Source organism: Lissotriton vulgaris, chromosome 1_1 (genome assembly GCF_964263255.1).
Source record: "Lissotriton vulgaris chromosome 1_1, aLisVul1.2, whole genome shotgun sequence".
NCBI lineage: Eukaryota > Metazoa > Chordata > Amphibia > Caudata > Salamandridae > Lissotriton > Lissotriton vulgaris.
The window spans coordinates 1,996,733,448-1,996,751,829 of NC_141685.1; the positions used below are offsets into that span (position 1 = coordinate 1,996,733,448).

The window sequence follows — 18,382 nt, forward strand, 5'->3', positions numbered from 1 at the left end:
GAAGTTCTAGAATGAATGAGGTTGGGACACAGTATGGTACAGGATGCAGATCAAGAATCAGTCACATCAACTCTATGCTCCGATTTTGAAAAATGTTTGTGTAGAGTGGCTCAATTTTAAGAGTCATTAGGGTTTCTTCTGTGGGATCATACTCTTGGCCTTCCATGAGGTTAATCATGTTAAAGCTGTCACAATTGTATTTATGTAGAAGCAGGACATAGTCTTTAATTAAGGTGTTTATATATTCTCTGACAGGTTAGAGTATGAAATCCCATACTGATAGAATGGGTCTCCCTGGTGGATTATTGATATCTCTGTAGATTTGGGGGAGTGTATATAGGATAAGAGTCTTCATTGGCTTCTTATTCAAAAATTCAAACTCTAATTGTGTGAGGAAACCTTCTTCTAGACCATGTGTGGTAACCTCCTGAATTCTAATTCTAATCTGTGGGAAGGACTTTGTCATGAGTTTTGGTCATTGTTAGGGTTGTTCAACTGTTTGGTCACTTCTGCCTAATAATTATCCCTTTCCTGTATTACAATACTACCTCCCTTACCTGTGGGTTTTACGATGATAGATACTTCCTTTTTGAGAGACAGTAATGACTGTCTTTCTGGACATGATATATTATACGGTGTAAAAGTTTGTGTGGCTTTAAGGATGTTTATATCTTCCAGTACTGCCTTTTAGAATGCCAGGGGGTATCGTGGCATTGGTTGGCATGAATGATGATTTTGGTTGCAAATTAGAAGCTGATGAGATGGGCAAGGGGTTTCTTTCTTGCAAAAAAATGCCTTAATCTTATTATTTGGAAAAATGTATGAAGTTCCAATTGAACCTTTAAAAAAAAATCTGTGTTCTCCGTTATCACAAAGGACAACCCTTTGCTCAGAAGAGATATTTCAATGCTATTGAGCTCATGGTTTGATAAATTAAAGATCAGGATGCACTATAGAGGGCTGACATTATCAAGAGAGAGATTACCTATCCTCAGTATATCGCCATCATTTAGAGATACAGTTGTCTCTGTGTTTGAATTGGCCATGCCCTGAATTCTTCTGTGTTCTACTGTCCCTCTGGGCACCAGGGCACCAGGTGTACTACTGTCAGACAGCTCTGACAACGCAGGCGAGGGTACCAGCTCTAGCACAGGTGACCCCACACCTATTCGTTTTTTAGGACAGGTTCAAAGGGGCACTGGCAACAAACGGAACCAAGGGAGAACATGGAGCCAGTATGCTTGGGACCACCAGACACATTACAATAAAAGTATTGGCAAAGCCATTAGGTATGACATTGGTGGTCAGCCTTTTGGTTTTGTCAATGCATATCTTGTTTGGACAAGGTTTTAGTAAAACTTTATTGTTGTGGGAGCTGCCGGGTCCTCATCATCATAAAAAACATTGGCAAAAGCAAACAAATTTTTGGTCTCAAAAACCACACATTGCCACAGTAGTTCCTGGCACTGAATAACATTACTTTGCTTGCCAATTTGCTCCATGTGTAAAAACAGAATGCTGTCACTCACAGTGAAGCCTGCCAGAAGATAGAGAGAGAGAGACAGAATTTTAATAAAAACAAAATGTCTTATTTAATGTCAGACTCGAGTAGGGGCCCAAGAAAGTCACAAAAGTGCACCCATGGTATATGTCCTTGCATTAGTGCAGATTTATGGCTTTCAAGAATTTACAGAAGTAGGTCAGGAAATGGTATCCCTAGAAAATATTTATGAATTGTATTTAAGCACGAATAAATATGCATGTGTAGATCTGCTCAAGCGAAAATCTGCTGAGTGGCAACAAGTTCTAATTCCCACCAACTACTTTTTTTCCCCAAACCCTGGAAGAGGTTTTACTTCTGCCCTTGTCAGGAGTAAATTGACACCCTTTTCTGTTAAGGAAATGTAGAGAAGAGTTGATGGAATCCCATAAAACATGCTAGTTAGTAGGTTTACATAGACTCAAAAAAGCATTCCAACCATAACTATTCCAACCGTAACTATTGCTTACTGCTACCTCCAGCTCCAGTACGTAAATCTTTGGAAAGGTGGTAAAATAAGGGAATTGCTAGTATTCAAACCATACCACGGTATTAGCTTGGGCATAATCAGAGAGGCAGAGCTCGTAAATAATGAGATTGATGCCCTAATTTGTCCACACACTACATAGCACCAAAGAGACAAGTGGATTTTGTTACAGGACAAGTAGATTTTTGAAGCAACCTGTCCCATTGACAAGTAGATGCTTTATTAAATTCCTCACCCCTTCATTCACTTCACATGTCAAGCTTCAGGAGCAACTTTGGCCTATTTTCTAAAAGGAATACCAGCCTCTTCAATTCTCCCCCTGATCACTGTTCTTTCAAATAGAACCTAATTAATGTTAAGCGGCCATGACTGTTTCGGCATTAAGGCCGGGAACCTGTATATTTTAATTGGTCTCCCAGATAGTGTCCTGCTGCAATAAAGTGCTTTTTCCACCTACACATACGGTCTCTGATAGTTCATTGAGGCCTTCAATTCCAACTTTGAAAGCAGACTTTAACAAGCTAAGCGGACTCAAAGCCTTATAGTTTCAAAAAGATTTAGCATTAACATCTGCATGAGAAACTTTTGAACGGGAGGTTGCAAGAATGTCCAGTGAAATACAGTGCTTGTTGAATACAAAACCTTCCACTACACTTCGGCAAGCTGGTGCACTGAATCCTTAGTGTTTCCCATACAGTCTGGTATAGCCCACTTTTTTTTAAATAATCAGGACAGGCTTAGTTAGTACCTTCCACAAAATCTTTGGATTAATACTGGCATTTATTCATTCATTATTTCCACTGTGTTCCAGTGCATACCGTTGCTATTATTCCTCATTTGCAGCATTTTGGTTCTAATTTTGTTACTCCGCAATGGATGTTTAGTTTCCGAGCCCGTTGGTACTGGAATTACCACTGGTCTAGCTTTGCCGCCAGAGCATAATACAAGTCTTTGGATTCCCCTTGCTCCAGGAAGTGAACACTGACTGATCATTGTTATTCTGACCGCCTGGTTCACCGGCACACAGTCAGTGTTTCATTGTCTGTGGTGGCCCTTCAAATGGACACTGGATGTCTTATTGACTTTGCAGTTGCCTGTTCCTGTGCACATGAACCTGTTGATGAGTCCGATAATGATCCATTTCCAGAGTTGTCCCATGAACTTGTGGCTGCTTCAATATGCATGGTACGAGCCTCTCTCTTTGGGGAAGATAGGAGATCAGCATCAGGATTACTGAATGTTGGCTCTAATAACACAGAAGAAGGTCACCAGGCTACTTCCTCAGCAACGGCTGATAACAAGGATCATGTCTGTTCCTTGGAGCCTTTAAATAGGTCAATCGCAGAATTATCGTATGAGGAGACTGAATCCGTTCTGGATTCACTAAGCATTGATCTTGTGGAAGAAATCTTTGGTACCTCGGCTCACCTTAATTTGGCCAAGTTTTCAAAATGTTCATGCTATATTCTTTATTATGATTATATATTTTTTTGGGTGCATGACATATTCATTAGCATTGCATTGAATTTGCTTAGCTTGTTGTTTTATTATTTTGTTAGTTGTTAAGTTACTTGTTGTTCATAAGTTACTTTCCCGACCAAAGAAGAGGTGTGGTGATTTCCTTTTGGGCCCACTTTGGTTCTCTGTTAGTTGTGTGTATTAGCTGTTTTAGGCTGCCTCTGCTGTGGACAGCCACACATAATACATTTGTTTTTGTGACATGATATTTTAGAAATACGCTGCACATAGTATTTTTTTATTCAGCGACTCTTCATGGCTTTCAGTGTGAACATTTCGTCAACAATCGAACAACATGGTGCACTGTTTTCTTGTGCCGGTCAGCAACATCTAACCAGTGGCAGATGGCATCTTGAGGAGGAGTAAGAGGAGGGGAGGGGGAAAAATATAATTAAAAATAAAAACAACCACTTACCTTACATGTCCTCCTGGTTCCGTACCTAGGACCTCTTCTTCAAACCTTTGTCTGCAGACCGGGCACCAGCAAACTGCCTTGACCAATCCTGGCGCTGCTCACATGCTGTTAACCAGCATGAGAGCAGTGCCTTGATTGGAGGGAGCAGCCTCTCTTGGCACGTCCCAGAGCAGTGGAGACCTGCACTTGCTTTTAACCCAGCTGATTTAAGACAGCTGGTTTGAAAGTTTAAAGTGCACATGTCTGGCTGGCCATCGCAAGATGGCTGGCCAAATAAGCATGCACACTTTAACCCCTTCCATGCTGCTGACGGAACGGTTCCGTCATGCACTACGGGTGAGCTGTGCGGATGACGGAACCGTTCCGTCATGACTCCGCCCGCGCAAGGCGGAGTCAGCATGGGCGGGGAATTCCGCCCGCACGGAAGGGGTTAAACAGTGTACAAGCAGCGCACCACTGCTGCCACTAAGCAGACCCCCCCAGCCCTGACACTAGGTTCAGGATGGTATAATTAAAAATAAAGTAATAAATTACCATTTTATTTTTCCATCTCTGGGGCTTTAGGGGCCATTTAAGTTGGGCGATGCTCCTCTGCTCTAATGGAGGAACCGCCCCTGCTCCTAAAGTTTATAGACATAACACGGTAGCAAGAGCTGCAGTTTACTAACACAGTAGTCCTCATCATATAAACAGTGCATCACCCCGTCAGGGGCAGAGAAGAGAATTCAAGCTGAGAGACCAGTCCTGGAACGGAGGCAGTAGCCTTGAGTAAACTTACTTCACACTAATGATGCAGACCACCTAACTATGCAAACCTGGTATTGGGTCCATTGCTAATCCCAAAGATCACTAATATATCCCTGTGCTCACATAGCAAGGGCAGGCCTAAATAGATATATTAGTTGCCATGGTTGAGTTGTTCATTGTATGCCGTGTACTAGTAATGTTGATTACGTTGCTCAGTTGTATTTGTTTACTTATCACAGCACATGCATCAAAATAAACGACAATAGTTTCAACGAATATACTGTAAACTTCCTTCAAGTATTTCTCTTGTTTACTATTGACATGCATGTGTGAGAAACGAAAGGTGACGATCGGTTTCCAAGGATCCCGTGGTGACTAGAGGTTCATGTTCTAGGTTTGCCAAAATCCTGGGTTACTCTGGAAAGGTTAGGAGTTCAGGTGAGGTACTGTAAGCTAGTCGGATGGGCCTAGAGGTACTGATGGGGTAGAGACACTCCGTCTCAACATCCTAACATCCTGTTCTCTCAAGGCAGAATTCTGCTTTTATGCAGAATCCCTGCAACAATGAGTTATCAATGTGGTGCTAATAAACTTTTAAGGAATTAACCAAGATGTATCAAATGTAGAAATGGGGTCAATTCACTAAGATTTATCAGTCTAGTGAGAAGATGCATTTGAAACGGATAAATGCTATTACTGAGTCTGAAAAGATATCTAAAATTCCGATCTTAGTGATGAGAGTATGCCGTTGTGTGTGGAGTTAATTTCACTTGACATTGACATTGAGATCAAAAGATAATTAGTAATGCAAGTTGATGCCAGACCAGCGTTGGACACAGATTTGGCTAAACTTTATGCCCAAGACATCTTATATGAGGCCCAGAATGGTTTTCTCCTATATTTCTGGCTCATAAGGCTAACAGGTTTTTGAGAATGTGTGTACATCTCAGAGACCTGGATGCTAGAATGCAAGTAGAAAGGTATCCCTTGCCCAACATCACAGAGATGCCAATACTATTTAAGCGAGCGATGGTGTTCACAACATTGAACATGGTTCCCCTATACCATCAGGTTGTCCCGAATTCGTAGCCTCACCAGGTTATCTTTTTCGTTACTCTAGAAGGCGCATTTCAATTTAAACAAATGCCTTTTGGATTGGCTTTTATGTGTACTGCAATTCAGCATTTGATGGAAATGTCATTTAAGAATATTGAGCGAGTCATGTGCTCTCAAGATGATCTACTAACATATGTGGAGGAAAAAGCAAGCCACGACCGGAAGCTTCCACAAGTTTTGTCAATACTTAAAGAAAGAGGTGTTACCTTAAGAACAGAAGAGGTAAATTTGGTATAGCCTTTGTTGATCATTTAAGTCACAAGCTGTCAGTCATGGAGAAGAATAAGGGAAGTTTACCCAAAGGAAAGGATCAATTGCAATCATTTATTAGTCTCATGTAATTGCACGCCCAGTTCATTCCCAACATACAAACATAGGAATGCACAAATGATGTGGGAGTTGTAATTAGGCCTCGGCGGAGTTCTTCTATGTGGAACTCCACGGAGTGGCGAACAAACTCTGCAGCACTCCATGAGCATTAGAGTGTGGTAAGTCACACTAATTTTTAGTGACAGAAGTTTGTCCGGTGCTGCAAAATCAGCATGAACGGCACCACGCGCAGTGCAAGAGAATGCTTATTTTTGTCACTCGAGTAGAAGTTCAATGTGAGCAACTGTTTCTCAATGCAAGCAGTAGCGATCTGCTGCAACCACCTGCGTTATGAAATCTCACCTGGAGGTGGTCTAGCATATGGATTTTCTCGCTCGCGTTTGCCAACTTAACGTTGGCAAGCCGCACTAGAGGAAAACTCTCCTATGTATTGCAGTGTGGACAAAACTCTGAGAACTCCACCGGCAGAGATGAATTCGTCACCCACCCATAGTTGTAATGGTGATGGTAGTATGGCGGTGTTGATAGTAATGGTGGTGCTGGTTATGGTAATGGAGTCCTAAGAAAGATATTTTTAAAAGCCTGCTGCCATTGAAACTACAAAAAGATTGCTTTCTACAAACAATGAGAACCAGAAGTGGACGAATGACGACAGAGTGGATTTTTCAGATATGAAATAGTTCCTCATGGATTTCAATGCAACCACTCTAAAGTCAGCAAAATGATACGCTACATAGCAATATCATCTGGTGGGAGTACTACACCTATTGGTGGAGCCAAAGCCAATGTTGCATGTATTTTAAAGAATTAGTAACACTACAACTTGCAGATCTAAAAAATAAACATTATTATGCGGAATGTATGCAAAGTCTCTATAAAAGCCTGATTAATAAAATATATAAGGATGTGAGCAACCTACTATTAGTCGTTCTTTATCCATATTTTTGTGAATAGAAGTCAAGTAATACTTACAATCCTCATCCAGGAATTTATACTGTACATTTTTCTTGAAGAAATCCTGTATACTCCTGCAGATCTCTTCCTTCTGTTTACAAACATGATCATAGTACTGTGTGTAATCTCTCTGTGATATACCTGCCAGGAGGAAAACCATGCTTAACTGAACAAATAGCAAAATACTAAATTCAACACATTCTAAATCAAACGGCAAGGACAGTATTCAACTGTCCGACAGCTGACCAACCATATGTAAGTAAATCACCCCAACCTGAAGGTGCAGTTTTTGTTCTCTCTTGAACATTGAGGAATATTAGTGCTAGACTTCTTACAGTCTGATTTGCCCAGCAATGATAATCTGGCATTGCTAAAATAGTTTTGCCTCACTAAAGCTGTGTGATGTGAGATAAAAGCAGGAGGTATATATCTATATGAACAATTTTCGTGACACATCTAGCACAGTTATTCTACTGAAAGTCTAAATTTAATTAAAAAAAAAACAATTCAAGATTATGGGACGTAAAAATGTTACTGTAGCACAAGCAGTTAATTAGGCAATTACAATTTTTCAACAATCCAATAAAACTAGTTTGCCTTAGGAGATCTATTTTACAAGGCATTCTGGGATTTATAATGAACAGTTTCCAAAAATCAATTATTACTTATTAAAACAATTTTCAGCGGCAAACCTGTGACTTTTCAGGAGCCTGGTTCAAATAGGAGAAAATGAGGCCCATGAGCAGTGTAATAATTTCTGACTTGGAAGCAGTCCTTCATGATTCTATCAGTCTTTCCATGCAGTTAGCGCTGTGCATTTACTCCCACAAATGCTCTTTTATTGCGTGTTTTTCTAACACATCGATAAAAAAAAAAACAATACACCTTGTATTTATGACACAGTCCAGGCTAATTTTCATAGAAATTACCAGTCAAATTTAAGAAATTTGTCACCATGCCTTCTGAACCGCACATGACGTGAATATTTTCCGGTTATACCAAGCATTGGCAAGTCAAATGGTTTGGCTTATGAATGAAAGTGCAGTTTAATTCACCCATGGGTTTAGCCACTTATAAGTTATCACACCGGCACTCCTGTCACTCATCTTTGCACTCATGCATCCATTCATCTATCAACTGACCCATTCATGCATTCATACCGACAGAGCCTCAATAATAACACACACAAACACAGCAACATATACAAGATAAATTAAAATATTACGAGCAGATTAAGGAAAAATGGTACTATCTAAATACTGCAGACATTTGCTTGCAATAGCAAAACTAAACATAGCATCAAGTGTTCGTCTTGCAGACGTATTGAACATAGTCTATAGTTGGTTTAAAGTTAAAGCATGGCTGCCATGTTTAGAACGAACGTGCTGGCCATCTTGAAATGGTAAAACAATGATACACTACAGACAACAGCATTTCTTAATGATCTCCTATTAGAGGAAGTGGCCACTTTGGATGTGGCGCACTGTAGAAGCATGCAATAAAGCTGTTAGCGCTGCCTGGAGCTCTGTAGGATCCTCTTAAGAACAAATCAAATAAAAATAGGAGAAACAGAGAAATAAAAGGGGAACTCAGTTAAAAAAAAAACTTTAATTCGGTCATTACGACCTTAAAAAGTGCAGCAGTAAAATGAACATATACAGTACAATAATTAAGGGGAACTACATAAATGGATTGAAGTACAAGTTACTTATCTTCCGTAACGATGTATCTGGTAGAGACGATTCTAGCCGCAGATTTCTTAACTTAGAATTAGCCCCAGGCGTGAGACTGGATCCAGAAAATTTTCTTTGTCCCAGGATCTCTGCGCGCCAGGGGGCGGTACCGCGTGGCTCCGCCCTGACGTCGTCCGCGGGCGTGACGTCAGCGAGGTCACTTAAGCCCAACCCCGGTGCGCTGACGTCCGTTTTCTTCAGAGAACGTTTCCGCACCACATCACAAACAAAACTGTTAGAATATGGGAACAGTGTGCGAAAAAACAGAGGAACAGAAAGGAAAGAAGCAAATGGTGAGGAACAGCACCATTCGGGGAAGTGCCTGGCACTGTGGCACCTAAAGTCATAGAAGGAAGAGCAGAACACAGGTACTGCAAAGCAGCCTTGCAAGGAAATACGACATTCCCCCTAGAGATAGAAACAACATGTGAAAAAATGTTGCAGCAGATGTATGAAGCCAGCAATCACAGTCCATTAACAGTGAAGGACAAGAAGTCCAGAACAGAAGAGTAACAACAAATTACCCTAAGACAACACCAATAAAGGAAAGTCGCATCCCCTGAAAAGAGCTAAGGCCACGGCCAAGCCAAGACACCCCAACTCAAAGAACTGTACATGAGTCAGAAAATTGAAGCCGTGAAAAAGGGAGAAAAGTATGAGTAGGCCCCACACTGGAAACACCAGGGTGTAGTGATGCAGAAGTACACATGAACCTACCAATCAATACCAGAAAGGAAGAAGTGGACGCAAACATACAGAACAATACATCCCGCTAGGGAGGAAGTGAAAGAGGGCACTCACAGAAGATAAACCACTCAGAGGCAGGCGAGTGCAGAAGACCAAGCAGAAGACCAAGCTACGGGTCCTCGCAGAGCGGGGAGGAAGGGCGGGTCGTGAAGGAATCTGCAGATAGAATCGTCTCCACCAGATACATTGTTACCGAAGGTAAGTAACTCGTACATCTGATAGAGACTACTAGCCGCAGATTCCTTAACGTAGAATAGATACCCTAGCCATACCCAAAAGGGAGGAGGAGGTCTGCGAGAGAACCCCCCAGTAGGAAGAACACAGAGCCCCAGCAGAAATGTACAAAGGGGACAGGAAGGGCGGCCCAGCCCCCACCAAGCAGAAGGAGGCAAGGACGAGGCGAAGGAGGCCCGGACACCCCAAGCTAGATACCCGGACATGTACCAGAGAGCCCCGAAGGGACAGACAACGGCAGAGGAGTACCGAAGAAAAAGAATCACCCCAAGACTCCAAGGAGAAGAGGTAGAAACGGAGGTAAAGCCCTCCACCGGAAGAAACACACACACACACAGTGAAGGGGACAGCTGAATTGGCCACAGCCTTGAGACAACAGATAACGGCCTCACAGCCAAGAAAGGCAGGCAGGAGAAGAAAGACGCAGTCGCGCAAGGCTCCAGCAGAACAAAAGGTAGGAGCACAAGGACCCACTCCAGGACCCCCAGCCGTGGACCTGAAAGAGCAGGCAGGCGCAGCCAGCAGTTGGCAAGCACCACGAAGGTCACTTGGTAGAGGCATGTTGAATAAAGACATAACATGAGCAGCAAAAGCAGCAGAGGTTAGAGAGCCAGCCACCACAAAACCCCATGCGGCAGAATAGGTTAACGTCCCTCCCCAGTACCAAGCACAGAGTAATCAGAACGGGCAGGGATGAAGTAATTGGGCGAGTAATTGGGCGAGCACATGGCACCAGGCACCAGCAACCACAGATAGAAAACCTAGCACAACAGGGACTAGGGCCTCAACCCCGGCAAGAAGGGATCACACCGTGGGGCCTTCACGAAACAGAGCCAAAATCCACAGTAAAATGAGCCCCTGAGTAGAGGAAGACAGGTAGTAATAATCCCAGCGACTAACCCCCAAGTAGTTCACGCCCAATGATAAAGGCGACCAGTATCCCCATCTACTAAAAACTGTATTAGGACAGAAAAAAGGGACTTACAACGTTGGGGGTCTAAAAACATTTTACTGCCTTCCAGGCATACTGGGCTGCTGTGTCGATCAGGTGAGGACACACTAAGTCCAGGATACAATGATGAATCTGTGGAAGAACAGAATAATCAGGTTGCCTACAGAAACAAGGCTCCACTCTGCTGCTGATCTCCCAGGGTGGGGTTTACTGGCCACACCCAAGGCAGTTTGACGAGGGGGCAGGAAAGAAAACTGTTTTAAAAGCAGACATCCAGGACCTGCAGCCAAAGTCTAATGGGAAGCATTCCAATCACTAAGCCAAAAGGTACCCATTTTCTCGGGTATCAAGCCCAAGCTTGATGTTTTATTCATGGCGGGTAGCCCCAACAGTGCCCCCAAATGCACTAGAAACCTCCAAAACCATAGAGGCCTCCCTTTCAGTTATTAATGAAGTCATTCTCGTGAAGGGAACAATGGAGGACTCCTTTTCAGTTATGAATGTAGCCATCCTCAGTGTCAGTAACACTGTTCTTCTTGCGCATGGGATAGTAAGACCCTAAACCTCCAGAGCCCCAACATCATATGAGAGTCACTAAGCTAAGAGGCCTCGGTGTAGGGTGACCAAACATCTCAGACTAGCAGGAAAGTCTAGTTTCTTTGGTTATCAGTCCTGGTAGATTTTCCCAGGTCTTTAGAGCGGCTCCACAGAACTAGCTTTTATGAGTTTCAGTGCTGGAATAAGTGTCAGTCTTTTCAGAAATCATTTTAATTAGCACCTCTGATAGTCTGTGTAATAGCTGCATTTAATTTATGCCCCTTAACGCCTCAGGGTCTGTGCTTGCTCAGTATGTGACGCGCTTTCTTACAAGCAACCCTACGATCCTCTGCGATGTGAAATTGTAGTCCTACTTCTATCTTTGGGAGGTGTCACCCTACATCACAGCATGATGATGAGCTCGAGACTCTAGTGGGGGTTCACCCAACCTTTCACTGTCCCAGAGATCGACAAGATGAGCACCAATTTAGCTAAGCAATTAATGACCGTATCTGGTCTGAGGAGCTCAAGAGACAACAACTAAAAGCTACGGGCAGCGAGCACACCAGAAACGCTGACAGAAAGCGGGGTGTGGCCGGAGGGAGAGGGGAGGGGTGCCAGGGACTAAGGTTCTTGGCCTCTACCCCGGCTCCAGATGGAACGCAGGGCAACGGCTGCTCCCCTTCCAGGTTCACCTCCATTCCAAGCATAGTTCACTCACAATGCCCCAATCTTGCAGGCACCATCCAGGAAACAGTTGTCCATGACTGCTGACCCCACGGGGAACTGTACAGGGGAGGGGGAAAGAACCACAGAGCAGTCTATGACCCTACCAATACAGGGCAAGGGAAACAATGAGTGATGCAGCTCAAGGAAACACCCAAAACTAAAAGAAAAACTGCCCGAAAATGTCCCCCAAAAAAGATTCCAGATAAAAAAGTGGGGTCGAGATCAGCCAAAACCAGGTATGTGAGGCAACGTGGGAGGGTCACATCGCACACCACGTGCCGGGAACAGGTAGATGCACAAGCATAAACATGTGTTCACGTGGCACGGGGTAAGCAACACCAAACGGTAATACATGTTCCCATATTTCCACACACATATAACGATCATATAAGGACTTAAATACAGAACTCATAGCAAGCGCAACTGGGGTTAATATCAAAAACAGGTGCTCCCCAGGAGGAAAATAGCCTATGGGAAGGGGACGCACAGCAATCGCGCTCTTATGCACGGACCGGGTGCGGCGCATTCGGTAAAACTAGTGACGCCCATAAAACTCCTGCTAAAATCACAATTCTATTCCTCCCTGTGCTCATGAGACCACGTCACAAACATACCTAACACTGATCTGACCACTCAGAACTGAAATGGTGGAGAAGGTCCGAAAGCACCCTAGCACAATTGGGGGCTTACTGGCTTATATAAATGAGATCTGTCTCATAAATACTGTAATCACCCTAATCACCCTACTCCCCTAATCACAGAAAGGTTTATCCAACAGAGATCACCTTCCAATACCGCATCAGATCGAGACTGGTAGGTCGATGGGATCACACCCCTGGAGTAAAATAAAGGTTCTCCAAAACCATTGAGAATGGAGCATATGCACCTAGCTGAATTCAAAGTCAACAAAGTTATTTCAAACACAGGTAAACACAAGGACAACAAAGTGCACCAACGCCGACTAGCCGTCAACTCCCGCGATCAAAAGGAAAAGAGACATTGCTGTACCTGCGCAAATGGATGCAAGAAAAAAGCACGGGCCCTTAGCAAGGAGCCTGCTTAACACCCACGGCCTTCATGGGAGAGGGTAAAAGTGCATAGGTGCATTGTTCCAAAGTGCTGCCTAGCTCTTATACGGCGATGAAATGCTTGAACTTAAAACTGCAAACCTTTTTAACCTGGTCAGAAGGAACACAGTCACCGGAGGAGCAGAGACGACTCCCAGGAAACTCATAACTAGAACTGTAGTGTCGCGACAAAAGTTTTGTATATTGATATGTACGATCTGCCTACTGTGATTAGTCCCACACTTGAGTACTACTGCGGAACTGCTGAGCCAAAAGAGATTCACTACAGGGGGAACTAGAGTGGACTAGAGGGACCTTTTGTGTATTACCTACAATTACACCAACCAGAAAACCAGCATCCAACATGCAGAGCACAATGCTCTTTTGCATAACACATGGTATCTGCACATGACCACAGTCTGCTCCCAAGCATCAGACAGGTCATGTTATGTCTGCTCATTGATTCCACACCACATGCTGTAGGCGCAAATAGGCTTTACTTGCCCGAAGAAGTAGCCCCCAAGAAAGCAAAACGCCTTATTCACCTCTACCTACGCAGAATAAGAGCCAAAATCCAACTCAACAAGATAGAACACTGGGTAGTTGTAAACATAACCTGATACGACAGCAATGCAACAGTCCTATACATCCTCACTGAACCCACTGATATCCAAACCAAGCTGGACAGAATGCATGGGAAGGGTACCATAGGAGAAGATATCACATGGCCCGAGATTTCCAAGAGAGGAGATTTTTGCAGGTAGCAAATGCCCCATATTAGTGTACAAACACGTCTTCTCCAGCATCCATCTACAGACAGTGAGTAGCTCTCAGTGTATCCAGGGCAGTCTTCTTAAATAACAAGTGGTCTCGGGACATGGAATTCCTATGCAGGGCCATTCAACTCAGGGAAAAAAAGGGGACGGGGTTGCATGGAGGAAGATTTAATGAAAGTATGACTACCCCATGTTAGGAAATTTGGGACACCATGGTGGGTTGACACATTTGATTAGAAGGGAACGATCAACCTCTGATTGTACAGAAACACACTATATTCCTTATGTCTCAGAGGAAAAGGAACACAACCAGTGGGCACAAATACTAACTGTGGAGTAATATTATATATTCGGATATGCAATGGAGCACCTCCACGCTGATGGATTACTACTGGCAATGCAGGGATCACATCTACACTTAGATTGTTCCCAGATGGAGCGGACTGTGTTCCCTGGTCACCAAGCATACCCTAACCCTGGCTATTCTTGGAGGAGAGTTAGCAGACTTGTACCAGCACCCATTAAGAAAAAAGACAACTTTGCTGAACCAAGCTCGTGAAAGGAAAGTTGCAGAATATTTCGGCTAGGCACAGTTCAAAGACATTCCAGAAGAATTTAAACTGTTTACGGAAGCATAGCTGTGGGCAAGGGGTCGATACCCTTATTCACCCTGCAGACAAAAGCTATTGCCCGCTGGTTACAAATCACCCTGTGGAAGATGCTCCAAATTATGAACAGCATTAAGCTCGGCCTCAATTCTATCAAGGAAGAAATTAGTTATCCGCCTCATGGTAATGTAGCACCACTATGTACTGAACTTAATGATCACAATAGAGGGAGAGCTCTGTGCAAAGATCAGAGTGTCCTACTGTATGTTCACCCCAGGAAATAACATGGACAATGGAACTCTGGCCTGCCATTCAAGCACTGCACAATCTACAAAGAAAAATATGTGAAGATGGAAGGTGCCCCTGAGCAGTAGTGGTTTTCTAACTGGTTCTCCTCGCTCCCACAATGGATATCCGGTTTATGTAAATCACTGTTGTCAGTAATCATTATGTTGCTATTGGTATGTGGGGTTATACATTTGGGGATCACCTGCTGTAAAAACACAGTCCTCAAACTGGGAAGAAAGTAATTAGGAAGGTAATTGTAGTAAAAAAATAAGCATAAGGAACACCAGGCTTCAAATGAATTAACTGTACAAATGCATGAGTGTACTTGAAACACCAACTAGAGGGGAGAATGTTAGTATGGAAATTGATGCATTCATCAACAAAAATGAAATTGCGTCCTTATTGCACTGGTGACTTACCTTCGGTAACGATATATCTGTAAGAAACAGTAGTTAGTGTTAGATTCCTGACCTTAGAATAACCCCAGGGATCAGACTGGATCCGGAAAGTTTTGTGAAGCAGTACCCCTGCGCATCGGTAGGCGTCGTCTGCGGCTCCGCGTCCACCATCGGCGTTGTTGGCGCCGGGATGAAGTCGTCGGAGTACTTAGATGCCGCCCTCGTGCGCTGACGTCAGTTCTAATACACAGCTTTTCCGCGCCAGAAATGCAGAGCCATGATCAAAACCAACACTGGTGCCATGAAACTAGGGCCCTCAAAGGGAAGAATCTTAACCCTAGATATCGGTTCGCAGAACGGGGAGGATGGTTAGGGCGGTAAGGAATCTAACACTAACTACTGTTTCTGACAGATATATCATTACCGAAGGTAAGTAACTTGTGCATCTGAAAGAAACAGGTTAGTGTTAGATTCCTTACCTTCGAATAGATACCCCAGCAATACCAACCTCGGTGGTGGGTCTGAGAACCAATGATCACACCAGAAAGACTTGGAGAACAGAACAGCCGAAAAAGCCATCTCTCCATACTTGGCTGTCCAGGCAGTAGTGTCTAGGGAACGTGAGCAGCGAGGCCCACGTAGCTGCCGGACAGATGTCCTGCAATGGGACTCCCCTACCCAGGGCAGTAGTAACCGCTGTGGCCCGAGTGGAATGGGCACGCAGCCCCACCGGAGGCTCCTTTTTAGCCAGTGAATAACAAGCCTTTATGCACAAAACGACCCACCGAGAAATGGGTCGTTTGTGCACCGCCCATCCCTTCTTATCGCACACGTACCCAACAAAGAGCTGGTCGTCTGCCCGGAACTGGCGTGTGCGGACCAGATAGAATGAGAGCGCACATTTTGGGTCCAGACGGTGGAGCCTCTCTTCCTCTTTCGAGGGATGCGGTGGCGGAAAAAAGGTGGGTACGGTGATGGACTGCCCGATGTGGAAGGCTGTGACTACTTTGAGCAGGAAAGAGGGACGCGTTCTCAAGACAACTTTGTCTGGCTGGACAGAATTTATGACGAATGGTGGAACATAATTTGATGAAACACACAATCGGAGTTAACATCGGAGTCCCTCGCAAGAGAATCAATCACACGTATCGACTTTTCAAGATCTGAGAAATGAGTTGATACACCTAAGTGACTTTTTAATCTTGCATGTTCATGTACAACGTTAGCCTTTTTTTAAAAAATGATGCATTCTGGGAAATGTGGTTTACCTAGAGGAAATGGTCTTCATGCAATGGAAGGCGTTAGGACCATGGGGGAATTGGGAGGGAGAACACAGGGGTGGAGGACTTTAAATAGCGTGGGCGGGAAACCACCCGTTATACCGGTTCGAGTAATCAGGATGAGGACGGGAGACGTTAGCAGTTCGTTGAAATGAGTAAGTGTCAGGGAGTAAGAGCATTTGTTTACGTGGCAATCTGAGTAACATGCAACAGTAAAAATCGACGTTACAATCTGCAGCATGTTGTTGATAGTGAAGCATAGCTCACGTTGAACAGTTAAAACCTTGGCATAAAGCAGCGCGTAAAGTTTTATTAACGAAGGCATCGCTTTTGCAAACGGAGAGGCACAGGAGGCTTTCTGTTTGTGCGCACGTCAGATGGGAGAAAAAAGAATTGGCATAACTAGCAGGAGAACTATTATGGTGAACATTTGGTTTCATACCCCGCACATTGATGATTAAGCACATGATGATTAAGGTACAAGAAGGGTAAACACAGGAACGCAGCGCATCAGGGAGAAATGTCACAATTATCGTGAGTTGATCGCAGTGTTAAAAGTGCGTTGTAACAAGGAGCATTTTAGATACAGAATGTGATTAATCTGTTTGTATTGTTATTGATTTGTAGTGACCCCCGAAGAAGGGCACCTGGAGGCCCGAAATGCATTGGGTTTTTTAACTACATAATAAACGACCACTTGTGAAGGACTTCTTGCATCTATCGCATTCTTTCATGAAGGCCTGGAATGGCACAGTTTGAATGTTAAAGATTGAAAATTGGTACCTCACCCGATTGGTGGATTGAAACAATGAATTAAAATGTCATAAAAAAGAGTCAAGATATGGATGAAAATGGTTGAAAAATTTAGAATGGACTAAGGAGTGTGAATATTAAGTGCACGCAAATTCAGCGGCACAGAGCTGTGCATTTGGATATGGGGCTGCGTAGTCCCTCTTCTCACATGGACAGAGAGGAAAGCAGGTTGAGAAGAAAGAGCCTTGAGCTCACTCACTCTCCTGGCAGAGGGGATGGCAACCAGAAATGCAGCCTTAAGAGTTCGAAGATGAAGAGGGCAATTATGAAGTGGCTCGAAAGGAGCGCACATCAAATAAGTCAGAGCAAGGTTCAAGTCCCACTGAGGCATCACGAAAGGAACAGGAGGAAACATGTCAGTGATGCCCTTCAAGAATCTATTTACAACAGGGAACTTGAAAAGAGAAGGCTCAAGAAGGCTGAAATGTCAGAGAGGTAGTCTTTGATAGTGCCCAGAGCAGAGCCCTGCTGGGCAAGAGAAAGAAGAAAGAGGAGAACCTCTGAAAGGGGGGCAGAAAGGGGATCCACAGCCGTTGCAGGGCACCATGTCACAAATTTGTTCCACCCGCAGCTGTATACCGATTTTGTGGAGGGACGCCTGGCTGCCAGAATCACATCACAGACTTCAGGAGGCAAGTCAAATGGCCTCAACTGTCGCTGCTCAATCTCCACGCATGGAGGTGGAGACTGGACAGGTTCGGATGGAGGACCGTCCCCTGCTGCTGCAACCGAAGGTCCTCCTGAAGAGGCAGACGAATCGGGGGATCGATGGACACGCTGAGTAGCTCGGGATACCAGTATCTTCGTGCCCAGTCCGGAGCCACAAGGATGACTTGGGCCCAGTCGTGCCTGATCATCTTCAGCACTCTGGGCAGAAGTGGTATAGGCGGAAAGGCGTACAATAGACTGCAGCTCCACTCGCGACGAAAAGCGAGGGAGTGCCGCCTTGGAAATTCCAACGCGCAGAACTGATGACATTGCGCGTTCTCTTTGGTGGCGAATAGATCTAACCAAGGCTCTCCCGATCGCTGAAAGAGGCCTTACGCCACATCCGAGTTCAGACACCATTCGTGATCCATCATGCACCGACGGCTGAGTTCATCCGCCCTGGCG

General features: G+C 44.2%; 1 protein-coding gene across 2 annotated transcripts in view; it reads right to left on the reverse strand.

Annotated features, from left to right (window-relative positions):
- Positions 1-18,382, reverse strand: part of CDC123 (cell division cycle 123) — a 414,248-nt gene that overhangs the window by 115,088 nt on the left and 280,778 nt on the right. For both annotated transcript variants that reach the window (XM_086919873.1, XM_086919878.1), the window contains one exon: positions 7,126-7,248. In XM_086919873.1, the coding sequence (XP_086775999.1) occupies positions 7,126-7,248 (123 nt within the window). The remainder of the gene's footprint in view (positions 1-7,125; positions 7,249-18,382) is intronic.